Raw genomic sequence first — 13,726 nt, 5'->3', positions numbered from 1 at the left:
CCATCTTTACGGCCATTGTCAGTACTCTGGAAAATTATAGAAAGATGTTTCCAAATTCATTATTGACACTGTGTAAAAATTTGAAGAAAAAGTATTAATCATAAATCTGTTGATTATTCTTGCCAAATTTTACATTCATAAATGTAAGTTTACAAAACAAAAGAGACATTTCTTTCTAGCTGTGAGTTGTGCACTTTGTGTGAATGTGTGTGATCCATACATGTAGATACAGCTGTACTATAATAATTATAATAACTTTATTTGTGTAGTACATTTTAAAACACAGTTATAAAATGCCTCACATACACAATAAAGTGCACAAGTTAAAACCCAGGTAGTACATCCATCCATCCATAGGCTACAAACCTACAAACAGACATACAGGCCTACTGACACACAGTCAAACACAAACACATACAGATTGCAGATGTGCCTTAAATATGCCTATAGTGTCTTTTTCTCTCTCTTTTTTCTTTTTTACTTTTGTATTATTTATTCAACCCAAACACCCTGGCATGTTTTGAATTTCGACTTTGGCACTACAATCGTTCCTGTGCAAATAAGTGATGTATGCAGTTTGTTAAATAAAGTTTATTAGGGTAAAAAAGAGCTTGTCTGACCTGTAAATTTACAGCGGCTGGAATCTACTCCTCACAAACAGTGGACACATATTTCCCTTTTTAGGGCATGAGAATCTATTACGTAATTTAGGGAGCACCTCGGATCTCTAGCAAACTCGCCTGTGTGGAAGCGGGAGGTGCTGATACATAGTGGCACCGCGATGGACCAATCACACGCCAGGAAAATTGAATCCTCGCTCGCTGATTGGTTCAAGGGCGGGGAACGTTGGTTGACGTCTAGGTTGCTCGCGCTCACTCTGTGGCTGGGAGTTTTTCCACATTGATGATTTCACAGGAGTAGTTGTAGTCCTCATACCGGAGGGTGAAACTGTCCTGGATAAAAAGCCACCGGGAGTGTTTTAGACTTTTGTAGTGGGAGTTTTGGGGAGAAAACTGCCTTTGGTGGTAGGAGATTCACTTGTTTTCCTCTTGGATAGTGGTATAAAGTTGTCACCATGCCGGTTTTTCACACGAAGACGATAGAAAGTATCCTGGAGCCGGTGGCTCAGCAGATATCCCATCTGGTGATAATGCACGAAGAAGGTGAAGTTGACGGGAAAGCTATCCCAGATCTGTCGGCGCCGGTGGCTGCCGTGCAGGCGGCTGTTAGCAACCTTGTTCGGGTGAGTAACTTGCTCCCCTTTTGTAAGATGGTATATGGTAAAGTGTGCCCAAACTCGGCGGGTGTTGTAGGCTACCTGTCGCGCTTTGTCCCACACCGTCCGCTCTCGAAATAACGTTGAAACACAACATTCATGTATAACTACCTCTGTCGTTATGTGTATAATAGCAGAGACGTTATACATACATGCTATCAAAGTTTTTTGAAGTTGTTTGACTCGGGGCAAAGGGCAGTGACGCCCTTTTCCCCTTGAAAATATGCCCTGCCTCCTCTGTAGCTGACTGCCATAGGCACTGACGTAGGCACCGCTGTTAGTCAGTGTGGGCCAGGTACTGGAGCGTTAGGCTGCAGGCAACTCCTGTCTCATTTTATGCTATTACAAAGAATAGCTGCAGTGGTGTCATGTCATTGCATGTGTCTGTGAATGAACCTCAAATACATGTTTGCATCCAGGAAACCTCAGTTCACTAAACCACATAATGGATGGGAAAGTTCTTTGCACTGCATATAATTTCAGCCAAAACTTCCAAACAGATCACCAAAGACTCTAGACATGTCCCGATCAAGTATTTTGCACCCAATCCGAGTCATTTTATATTGAGGAAGTACTGATACCAAGTCCTGATCCAGTACTTGTATTTATCAAGATAATACAGCTGCACAATGCACACTTTAAGTTATTAAATTTTAGGGTTGACTGATATTGTTTTTCAGGGCTGATACTGTTATCAATTGATATTACTTACCAATAACTGATATTTGGAACCGATATGCATTTACAATAGAAATGGCAATATTTATTTCAAAATTTATCATTTGGAACCTCCAACACAAAACCGTTGTTTGAATGCCATTAGCAAATTTTTAATCAAAAGTGAAACTTTCAACGTTATCTACAGAAAGTTACCTGCAACTTTTTTTTTGTAAAGTTAAGTGAAAAATTAAATTGAAAAAATGAATGAATAAAAGTAACTCCCGTGTTTTACAATGCAAAAGTTCCTCCCATGCTGACACTTTCTTTGCATGTATTGCAGACTGCCTTCCCTAGTGTTAGTTGAGTGTAATATGCACACTTTTTAATGAACTAATTTTTTCGGCACTCTTTAAAGTAATGACAATGCCATTAGCAAAGTCTGGCTGATACTCTGTTGACCCCTAATTACAATCCATACAGTGTATATGCTTGACTATTTAATAGATCTGCAAAGCAATACGAGAAATTTGTCTGCATCCAAACAGTTCCTAAGGCTTTTTATGATATTTTTTACAAATAACAAAGTAAACAAAAAAACATAAACGAGTAATATAATGGCATTCCACTTCAAAGTAGTGTTATACCTTAACTGTATCATTCCCAGTCACAAAAAAATAAAAATTGGTTTTGATTTCACTTATCACAACAATGTAGTAAAACTAGTTCACAAAAAAATAAACAACAAAAATTTCGATTCCACTTAAAATGGTGTAGCAACTTAAGTCAAACATGAAAAAAAAACAGTTTTTACTTACTGGAGTAGCAGCATTACAATAAAACCTGAATATCTGGCACAAATCAGTCTCTGTGTGATGTCAGATGTAAAGTAAAGGATGGGATGGGGCACATGCTCAAAATAAGCCTTCTGATCGCTTAAAAAATGCATTAATTGGGCCGATCCAATAACAGTGCTTCTGATCTGATTGGGACATCCTGAGTATAGACTAATGTGCTGTATGGGACAGTTACTGAAAGAAATGATTGATCATTGTTGCATGTCATTAATATCATATGTCACATGTCAATGCTCTGTTCATGTGATGAAACAGAATACATGTGTCAAAATTGTTCATTTGCTTGCAAATCTGGTGTTATGTTGCATTCTGTGACTCAGTAGATATTGTGACTTGATAAAACATGTCAGCTATATTCCTTCTCCAAAACATTTCTATTGTGGTCACATCAGAAGTGGAACAATGTCATTGTTTTACAAGTCACAAATAAGTCCCAAGTCTTTGCACTCCAGTCCTGAGTCAAGTCCCGAGTCAAGACAAGCAAGTCCTGAGTCAAATCCCAAGTCCTTTAGTTTTGAGTCCTAAACAGGTTTTAATGCACTTTTCACCAAATGTAATGGCATTTTAACACAACACAACTGTAAAGGAGTTACCCACCCCTCTCCACCCCAGAGATCAATAATCCCAAAAGAAAAAGAAGTGGAAAAAAAACATGCTCTTATACACATGGTACATGTACACATTTGCTGAATGTACAAACCTATATGCACAAACATACGTATGTACAGGCACATGCTTTAGGCCGTTCTCAACAAATATGACAGAATTCGTGGTCCATATTTTATCAAAGATTGCTGACAGAAACACTACAATGAACTCTCCATGTGTAACAAATTGGTAATTTCTGCCAGCCAGGTCTAAAGAGAAGGCACATCCCCAGTTTTCCAAATAATTAAAATATAATATATGAAATGCACCTTGTAAAGTCTAGCTTAAAATCATCAAATCTTTGACTTGAGTCTTTCCTCAAGTGAAAGTCATGTGACTAGAGTCCACAACTCTGGGTTGCATACTGTATTTTAACAGCTGTCAAAATGTGCTACCTCGTGAAACTGAGATGGGTCACACATTTTGATAGCTGTCATAGCAATAATTTGTAGTGAGAAGTGGTTACTGTTGGTCTATATATAAATCCAGGAATCCTCACCTGTCAAAACGTGGTCTCTTTTTCCGAGTCACCAAAGAGGCTGATTGCTCAGACTCTGAAGAAACACGGAAAATGCATCAACATAGACACTTGAACTAATCACTATTTGTTTGACCTATGCCCCAGAACTTAAAAATAGTCAATTTAAAAATGTACATGTTTTCTAGAGAACCCAGCAACTAACAAACAAGTAAACTTAACTAAAAATACAACCTACCCTGTACAGGAGTTATAATTTTGGTGTACTATGGCATGTGCTCATACATTATCATATCTAGTTGGTGATGCTTTTCTACCCACAGAGAGCAATTAAAATGTCTTGGAGCTATTAGTTATACATTTCCAGACTGCATCTTGAAAACATTACATACAACCCCTTGACCAGATGCAGCTATGGTTAAAATTATATTTAGCATCAGGAAAAACCTGACCACAATGGTGTCCCTCAGAGCCACATCGTAGCTATCATAGCAGCAAGTAAGGAAATGACAATGTTGTTTCCTCATTTTTTAGCCTGAAACACAAACCAATACATGGAAAGCTTCTAACAAAGGAAATAGGGAGATGTGAGGGGGCTGTTAGATATCGTGGCTTGTAAAGTAAGGAAGGGATAGAGGCTAAACTAAGGCAGAGTTGGTTCCTGTGTGTTGTTCTCTGTGTCAGACTGGCAGTTGTTGGCTGATAAATTTGGACAATTGCTCTGGCGTCTCCTGTCAGCAAAGGAATTCTCCATTTAAAGGGATTGCCTACCATTAGCCCACAGTTCATTTAGTAGGTTTTATGGTCCATAACCATTTCAAACTAGTTGCTTTTGTTATTCCTCAATGCCCATTCTCATACATACGGCCTGTGCCTCATTGTGTTTTTTGTTTAGATGTCTTCACCCAAGACTTCCTTCCTCTGGGGGGCATTAGGGAAAGGTGTTTAGATGATGTGTTATGCTTCTGTTTGACATTGTGTGTTGGGAGAAGACCCTCTCCATCATACTGCAGTAGTACCTTGGATAACAGTTCGTAAATACTGTCATGAGCAAATTTTGGTTGCACGTAGTAAGACTTTTTATTTGTAGTGATGGTTATAATTCCTTACCCAATAATATTTATGGTTATTGGTGCAACTAAAAGTGAAGATATCCAGAACTTTAACAGGGTTGTTAAAGGGTCGTAAAGATGAATGTACTAGTCTGTCCTTCGTAGGAATTATGATGATGGGTGTCTGTGAGATGTTAAGGGAAGTTAGACACACCTCTTCTTTTTTAAGATACATTCTTCATACATTTAAAATAAAATGTGCACAGTTAATCATAGCATAAAACATCAAAACAATAGCTTAGTGCTTAAAGATCCATTAACAGATTTTTTTTTACATTAATTATAAGTTGAAAGGTATTGCTTGCAGAGATGAACCCATGAATAATTAATGGACAGCTTGTCTGCTGTCCAAATGCTTTCAATTTATTTTTTTGGGTTTATATTTAATGTGTGTATACTAACCCATTTTTTAGCATCAGCAGTTTTTAGCAAAAAAAAAGAAATCATGCTATCTGCCCCCAAAAAGAGCCCACATTTCTGGTTGTAAGAAGAAAAACAATGTCTTATAAACATTATGGAAGTTAATAGATTTTTGGACATGCACAAATATCACAACACTGATCTTTTCAAGAAGGTTGTTGAAGAAATAAATGAGGAAAAATACCCGCCACCACTGAAACTTTACAAAAAAATCCCCATTTTGACACAAAGAAGCAAAACAGCACAAGTGGCTCCAGCCGTTCCACTTTTCTATATTTTCACGTGATATACGACATGTTAGGGCACATTAATTGGAGTAGACATGGTTGCATGTAAAATGAGGATCTAAGTGGAATTTTCATTCATATTCATCCATCAAGGATTACTGTCTTCCGGAATAAGGCCAAAAAACTGAATATTTTGTGCATGTAAACACAGTCATTGTTTCTTAAATGAATGCAGCTCTTGCCAGCATTTCCTGACACGTGAAAATGTCCTGTCCAACCTCGACTTGCTTGGGGTGAAAGGATCCTGGCTCTGTGGACATTCTGAATTGTGATCAGATGTTTCCAACAGTGGCATGAATGAATGGATATGCCTGTAATTATTTCCAGTTGCTGTAGCAACACTACAACATGGACAGTGTTATGATGTCATTGAAGTTAAGGATCAGATGTAATTTCTGCTGGTTTAAGTCCCACCGGTCCCGTGAGTCATATATTGCAAAGCTCAGAGAGAAGCACACTGTGTGGCCCTTATCTTTGACTTCTTTGTTACTGATGACAATTGTAATTTTTTTAGGAAACAGTGTGCTTTTTTTTTCTTCTAACTTATTTAGGTGTTGTCATTTTGTCCATGCAGGTTTTCATCAATTTGTAGCATTTTCAAGTTTTGCACAGTCCCTCAGTTTAAGTTATTCTCTAACTGGAGAGCAAATTACTGTGGAAGAAAGGATCATCCTTGGATGGGAAAGGGATAAGGCTGTCTAAATGCATGTCTTCAGAGATTCTGCGGGCGGGGCAGTGCCAGAGAAAAAGCAATATACCTTATTGTCTGTGCTGCCCAGAAAAGCACATGTTGCACAACTTTCCTCCCTCATGAATTCTGTTCAAAATCTCTTGAGCCAGAAGCTTAAACTCAGTTAATCAAGTTGGATTTTGGATGACCTGAAGTAAAATTGGGTTACAAATGAGACTACCTTTCAAAATACATATTCTGATGGTTGCGTCAGGTTCCTTTCCATTGACAGACAAAGAAAAGGAAGATGATATTTTAGGATAGTCTTGGATGCTTAAGCCTGTCTGAAGAGATTTGGTGCACTCACCATGATAAATGTGTAGCCCTTTAAATTATTAATTTGAAAGAGCTTAATCTTGTTATTCCAGCTGCACGGAGATAAAAGTGCAGACCTTGTAAACCTGACCCAGTATTTAAAGTGCAGCATGTGCGTCCTGTCGAATTGAGACCCTTCACTAGTGCTCTATTGAGACAATGAGCCAGACCTCAATTAAAGATGAATGTGAGGAATGTGAAGAATTCCCAGCAAGCAGGAATGCATCCCTGCTCAGAGGGGGGTTGAGCTGATGCTTTGAATGAACTATTTTGGTGAATTTTGAGTAATTAAGAACCTTCCCCTGAGAAAAATCTGTGTTCACACGACTGTTCATGTCAGCTTCATCTTTGTAGAGGACAGAAGTCTTCAACTTTTTCAGGCTAAGTCCCCCTTAGCTCATAGAGAGAAACATACATATATATATTGTATCATACTGAGGTAAACCTGAGATATTTCTCACAGTGTTTTTGGGTCCTCTCTCGTTTGGGCTTGCCTGAAGCTACTAAGTCATCAGCAATCGTAGCATGATGAGGTGCCTTAAGCCGTAAACACACTGCATTCATGAGCAGCGCATCCTCACTGAACTGCAGCATATATCACGGTTTGGGAGTCAACGTTTCTCTAGATGTGCCACAGCTTACAAGCAACTAAGACGTGCCTGAGCAGCGCTGCTCAGACAGGCAGTGTGGCTACTCTGATTTGTTAACATGGATGCCACGTACTTCTCATGCATTGCTCATGCACTGCTCACACAGTGTGTTTCTGGCATTAGGATCACCTTCTGCACTCTGGTGGTTTCTGAGGTGGACAGTGTGTCAGAGTCTCTTGCTTGAAAAGATACAAAACGATCCACTGTGACTCACAAGAATGTCCTTACACTTGAAATAATAATCCTGCTAATTGGCCAATATGTTTCAATTATATGTAACTGTTAGCTTTTGCATATGTAACTGTTAGCAGTAGCACCTTACCATTACGGATAAGTGCCGCACAGTGAAAAGAAATTCATTTTACTATTTTATTATCAGACACATTTAAATTTTTGATAGATAGATAGATAGATAGATAGATAGATAGATTTGCAGGCTTTACCTGCAAGTTATGAATAACTGTAGTCAAGACATAAGTTTGAAGTGGTGTGAGAGATGATGTGTTCAGCGCTTGTGCAATAAGCAAGCCTTGTGGTTATTGCCAAAAATGACTTGTGCAATGATAACATAAGAGAAACGACAAAGTTTGTCGCCTGGCTCAGCCTCCAGTGTTTGCTCTATTGTTTTATGCGGCTCTGCTTTATCATTGTAGTTCTGTCTTGTATCTGACAGGTTTAAGTTTCAACTTTAAGATGTGTAAGGGTGTTAGCATAATGAAACCATAACATCGAAAACATTCTGAGTAAAAGTATATTTGCTGTGCTTATCACAGCTTATTAGACATATAAATATTTATATTGTATATGAAGTGTTTCTGGGAGTTTAAATGTTTTTCCTACTGGGCTAAATGGAAGAACAACATGTCTCTCTGTGTCAGCAGTCATTCTTTTGAGTTGACTAAACAGGCCCTTGTTTTTTCCAGACCTGTTGTACTTCATTATTTTTATAGCCCTTTTTATAGGCGTAGGATAAAGAAAAGAATGCCAGTGATGAAGGGTCCTGAAGCGAAAATGTTGTAACTGTTAGTCTTCCTGTTTGCACAGATCATGAAGCTCACGTGACAAGTATAGATGCTCCTGTGCAGATCACTCAGCAGCTGTACATTCGATCTTTGGGTGAAAAAAGCAGCTGCCTTTTGCAATATTGCTGGAGTTGCAAAATACCACTGTGATTTATGCAACAATACCAAAGAAATGCAAATACTGGGCTCCACTGTAGTATTTCACTCATTCTGCAGAATATATGAGTAACACACGTAGGAGTGTTGCTAGTATTCAACTCCTTAAACCCTATAAAACCGCATTTTTTGACAGCATTTTTCTTATGCTGCTTTCAGATGCTTTTCATAAGTATTTAAACCTTTGAACTCTGGACACATTGTTGCAATTTCTTGCAAAATCATAGGATAAAGGCAAAAAGAAACTTGGGAATAAATGTTTCACAAACTGCAAGAAATTAGAAGAAGGAGATATTAGAAAAATTAGAAAAATATTTTCTAAAAAGCAAGGAAAATGTCTGGGGTAAAAATAATTGTTATGATTACATATAATAATAATAATAATTTAAATTATGCCAGTTTTGTGTTTTTATTAAACATATTTTCAGGCTTTTGTTTTTTTTACTACTAATTTCTTGCTCATTTTTGGGTCATTTCTTCTTTGGTAGCTCATTACCTTCTTCCCATGTTTTTGAAAGAAGTCAAGCCAATTCACCCAGGTTTTAAAAAGTTAATCATTTAGCATTAACAACCTGTGGAAGTTTTTCAATGCAGGTTACATCAGTGTTTGATGAGGCTTTGAATAATCATTTCTTTAATCCTTTATGGATGGGAAACAAATGTGTTCAATAACTAAAGCACTTAAAGGCGTACAAAAGAAAACATTTTCCATTACCTGGTGCTCAAGCTTCCTGTAATTTATCGAGGGAAATCATTTCATGCTGCTTACCATTTGATTCTGTCATCTTGGCAACAGCACAAGGACAACAGATTCTGAAATGTTTGCGTAGACTCAATTGAAAAGAGATACTTTGTTTATGGATTCATACTCCATCTGTAATCTGTTTCTTCCATCAGTCAGATAGGAGGACATTGTCAGGATAGGAGGACATGGTGTAGTGATGAATTGATGAGGAAATGCAGGAAGCCAAGTCAGGAAGACCCGGCAGCTGTCGGCCCCACTCAGGAACATGAGCGTGAGCCGGTGAGGGGAAAACCCCTCTCCTTTGGCGAAGAGATGATTATGACTGCAGACCATGACAAAGGATGCAATGCAGTAGGGTTGTCGCTTTTCCAAAAAAGAAATCAAGTTTGAATGACTGAGAAAAAAAACCCAAATACTTTGCTGGAATTAATGTGGATGCAACCCATATAACCTTATTCTTAGATATTGGCTGTAGAGATATCTGTGCTCTTTCCAGTAGTGTCCAAACTACATGCCACTCAGCTTATGGTACTCAAAGCTCCAACAACAGTGATTTCTCTTTCCAAAAATCACAACCTGGTCACTCAAGATAATCCACAGACTGTGGTGTGAGCAGTTTCATGTAGGAACTATTTTCTTCCAAACTACACCTACCAAGTGGATTACTGCACAGAAGGATTGATAAAAGGCTCGTGTTTGTGACCGCACAAGATGTAAACACTAATGGCATCCTTCTCAGCTGAACTGTAACATTGGTAGTAGCTGAGTGCTGCTAGGTGAGCTAGAAGAAGATGCATGCTTCCTTCTGTGCAATGATACAATTGGCAGATATAGTTTGGTATAAAGAAAATAGTTCCTACATAAAACTGCTCCATAAAAAGGTCTGTGGATTATCTTGAGTATGATATCATGCTTTCTGGAAAGAGACATTGCTTTTGAGTTTTTCAAATGTAGTATTTGGCGCTTTGAGCACCACAAGTCGAGTGCAGTCTAGTTTCATTATATTAGAAGGCAAACATCTCTACGGCCAATATCTCCAACTCTCTGCAACTCATAAAAAAGCTATTTAGATTGATTGAATAGCACTACAGGCAACAGGAAAAAATTGCATTTTTGATTTTGGTGCAAACTTTCTCTTGAACTGTGTTGTCTTTTATAAAGTCGGCACAGTCTCACCTTGATCTGTTTCTTTACTTGAAATAAAAAATAGTGCCAGAACTCTAAAACAGAAGATCCCATACCATGCACCTGCAATATCTGAGGGCACAGATAATGGACAAGAAGCACTAATATACAGATGGACATTACTTATTCATAACATGGCTCAGTGTTTGTAATGCATGCACACATACAGTATTGTCATATATGATCTTTCCTTGTAGATCAAACCATTAATTTTTGTCCCATGTGTTATTGATGTTAAATATTTTAAATTCAAAGTCATTGTTCCACAATGCAACAAAAGATTTGGATCCATTCAAAAGCAACAAATTGTTTTATGGTCCAGTGAACATCCTGATTGGATACTTGGGTGTTATGTTGCCATTTCCTCCCCAGCCCTCAGTAGATGCAATAAAAGTAATCTCCTGTTATCTCTATTCCTTTAGCAATCCTTTTTCCGGTGGAAAATGGCAGCTCATTTATGATCTGCCTTGTATTGACTCACTCTTCTTTTAAAGAGGAGGATTCACACAGATGAGTGCCGCTCCCCGGTAACAGTGTACGAGCTGCTAAGCTCCTGTAACATGAGATAGATAGTTGTGATATATTCTCTGTGGCTGCAGGGCCATTTGATTTGTGACTTTCATCGCCTTGGACACCCCATGCGCAGCTACTTCCTGAACCAAATTAATAAACACCTCTTGACAGATGCATGATAAAGGCGTTGACCTTCAGCGCAACCTCTCTGCTGCCCCTCTGAGTCAATATTAGTCAGAAGTCATTTGATATATCTCAGAACTTGCTGGTTCTGTGACTATTGATCAGGAGTAGCTAATGGAGTGCTGCGCCATCAAGTTGCGTGTCTCATCAGATTGCAGTACAAAGTCACTTAGAGTGGGAATCAGTGTGTGAGTTGCAGCCGCTGTACAGAATAACGTAGTTTATTTGTGGGACATTGCTAAGGGCAGCAGTGACGGCGTTTGCCAGAATTTCGCCATCATAGATCTTTGTGGTCACCATGACTAACAAGGCATTGTGCTAAAACTACCCAACATGTGAAAGGCAGGCTGTGTCTTGGCAGCCTTGAGGCTTTCAGAGTGGCCTTTCTTCTCCCGGCAGAGCGATGGGCTGCTGTCAACAAAGCCGAGTCTGTTCTAAAGGAGCAGCCACTTTATCAAGCTACTCCACAACACACAGGGTTTCCACACAGCACTCTTGGACAGTAAAAAGGAGTGTCAGTGTTTCCACTCCAGACACAAAATGGTAAATGAGACTGTCAGCCAGCGGCTCGGTATGTGACAGCTTGAAAGAAGATGACACTGAATTGGTGAAAGGTTTTAAAAAAAAGGTGGATGTGAAAAACTGTCCTTCCTTAAAGTGGCTTGCTAGAATCTATTCAAGGAACAGGATATTTGTGTTGTGGTTTGGCCTGTGTGTCGGCTCTGATTAAGAATGAGTTGAAACTGGACGTCATCTTTTCCTCTTTCCCACAAGTTCCCCGTCCTCACTATCATTTATCAAAGGCAAAATGCCAATAGATAATACTTTTTATTTCATGATTGATGAGTTGCTGGCAAAAAAAGTAATGGAGAATATTTTTGGTGATTAATAAAAGTCTTTCATGCTGTTAATCAGACAAAATGCGCAGTTTGTAGATGTCATCCTGGGATGAGGGAACTAGAGACCCTTTAAAAAGTACAGACTAAAGCTGCTATAATGTCAAGTTCTGTCAGTGTAAGTGTCATAAGAATCTGGTCCAAAATTTGGTCAGAGGCTCAAAATAGCAAAATAGTCCAGGCATCATGAACTGCTTGACAACAACGCCTATAAACCCAGGTCACAGTTCTATTTTTGCAGCAAATTGTTTGGATCGCTTTTTTGGCTGTGCACTGTTTTGAACTTCAGACAGCAGGAAGAGGCTCCGTGGGGAGGAGGAAAATGAACACAGCCTTTTGATGACCTGTTGAATACAGTACCAAGGGCCTCAACTCACAAGATGATTCGGGGAGAGTATGACTCAGCTCTTGTTAAAAACATTTAGCTGTTGGCCTCCACATTGTTGGCCTTTGGTGTAGTCTGTCCTCTCTCCTTTGTTCTGTTTAGGTCATGTCTAAACTTGATATGATCTCATATAAATCTTTGTGTTATTTTAACAATTCGGTTTGGAGATTACTCAAGCACTTTTCAGCCAGAGTTGCAGTTCAGTATGTAATAAAGCCAAAGACTGGTTTGCAGAGTACTTTATTGGTGAGGTTCCCGTGTGCACCTGACAGAAGCAAGCGCTCATTTTTTACAGTAACTCATAAAAAGTGTCCTCCGAGGTGAGAACAATATAATTGTATGCCAGCAAGTAGTTTCATCATCAATAAATCTTATATTAATCTGAAAAAAAGTAATTAATATATTAGAATCAAGTAATTTTATCTGTGAAATTTTGAAAATGTGACAACCTGCTAGAGTCCCAAACATTACTTATTTTGTCTGACAGTGAAAAAAACCCAGAGTAACCAAGAAAAAAACTCACAAGTAACTGGCTATAACCTGCAAATGTTTACTCTGTTGATCAACAGAACCAGTACTGATAAAGTAATAACAATACCAGCAGAATACTTAATTTGATGCCTGTTTTTTTTTCCGTTTCATTCAATATCCATCATGTGAAAGGAAGGATTCAGTTTTGTAAAATGCCTGTAGACGTCACTTGCATGTAGTAAAGCCATTCTACTTGGTATTGATTTACTTTGTCGAGCACCGATGCCAAGCCCAACAGTTCACAGTGTGTTTCCGATGGTGGGTGAATTAATCTACCTTCATATAGAAATATTACATATCTTTACATGGGATAACATCTGTAAACTTTATTGTTCTTACATATGTTATCACAAAGTGGAGGTGTTCTGCAAATACAAAAACAAAACGTAAGAAAACAAAGAGTGTGTTTGAAGTGCTGGCAGCAGTCTTGGCCTGTATACTAGAGCTCACAAGACAGGAGAGTGGTGTTACCTCTTAAAAGGAGGTTACAGTGCTCAGCAGTGTTGGCAAGGCTGTGAGGTCTTTGTGTTACTTCCTCCCCCCTCACTTATGTTTACTACCCTGTCAGTGCCCTGTATTCCTGCTCTGTAGCCCGGCTGCCCTTTAGCTGAACAGGACAGAACAGCTTCAGTTGTTGTTGTTGCCTTTGTTTAGAGCGACTCATTGGTGGAACGTCAGGG

General features: G+C 38.7%; 1 protein-coding gene across 1 annotated transcript in view; it reads left to right on the top strand.

The window, feature by feature from the left end:
- The first annotated feature begins 878 nt into the window (after nt 1–878).
- Nucleotides 879–13,726, top strand: part of LOC121958663 (vinculin) — a 36,563-nt gene continuing 23,715 nt past the window's right edge. Inside the window, exon 1 of the mRNA XM_042507745.2 lies at nt 879–1,243. Within this exon, the coding sequence (XP_042363679.1) occupies nt 1,076–1,243 (168 nt within the window). The 5' untranslated portion in view covers nt 879–1,075. The remainder of the gene's footprint in view (nt 1,244–13,726) is intronic.

The sequence above is a fragment of the Plectropomus leopardus genome, chromosome 19 (assembly GCF_026936395.1).
Source record: "Plectropomus leopardus strain MGB_pleo_1.0 chromosome 19, ASM2693639v1, whole genome shotgun sequence".
Classification (NCBI taxonomy): domain Eukaryota; kingdom Metazoa; phylum Chordata; class Actinopteri; order Perciformes; family Serranidae; genus Plectropomus; species Plectropomus leopardus.
Note: the sequence above shows the minus strand (reverse complement) of the source record. Positions and strands in the feature narration are given on the sequence as shown.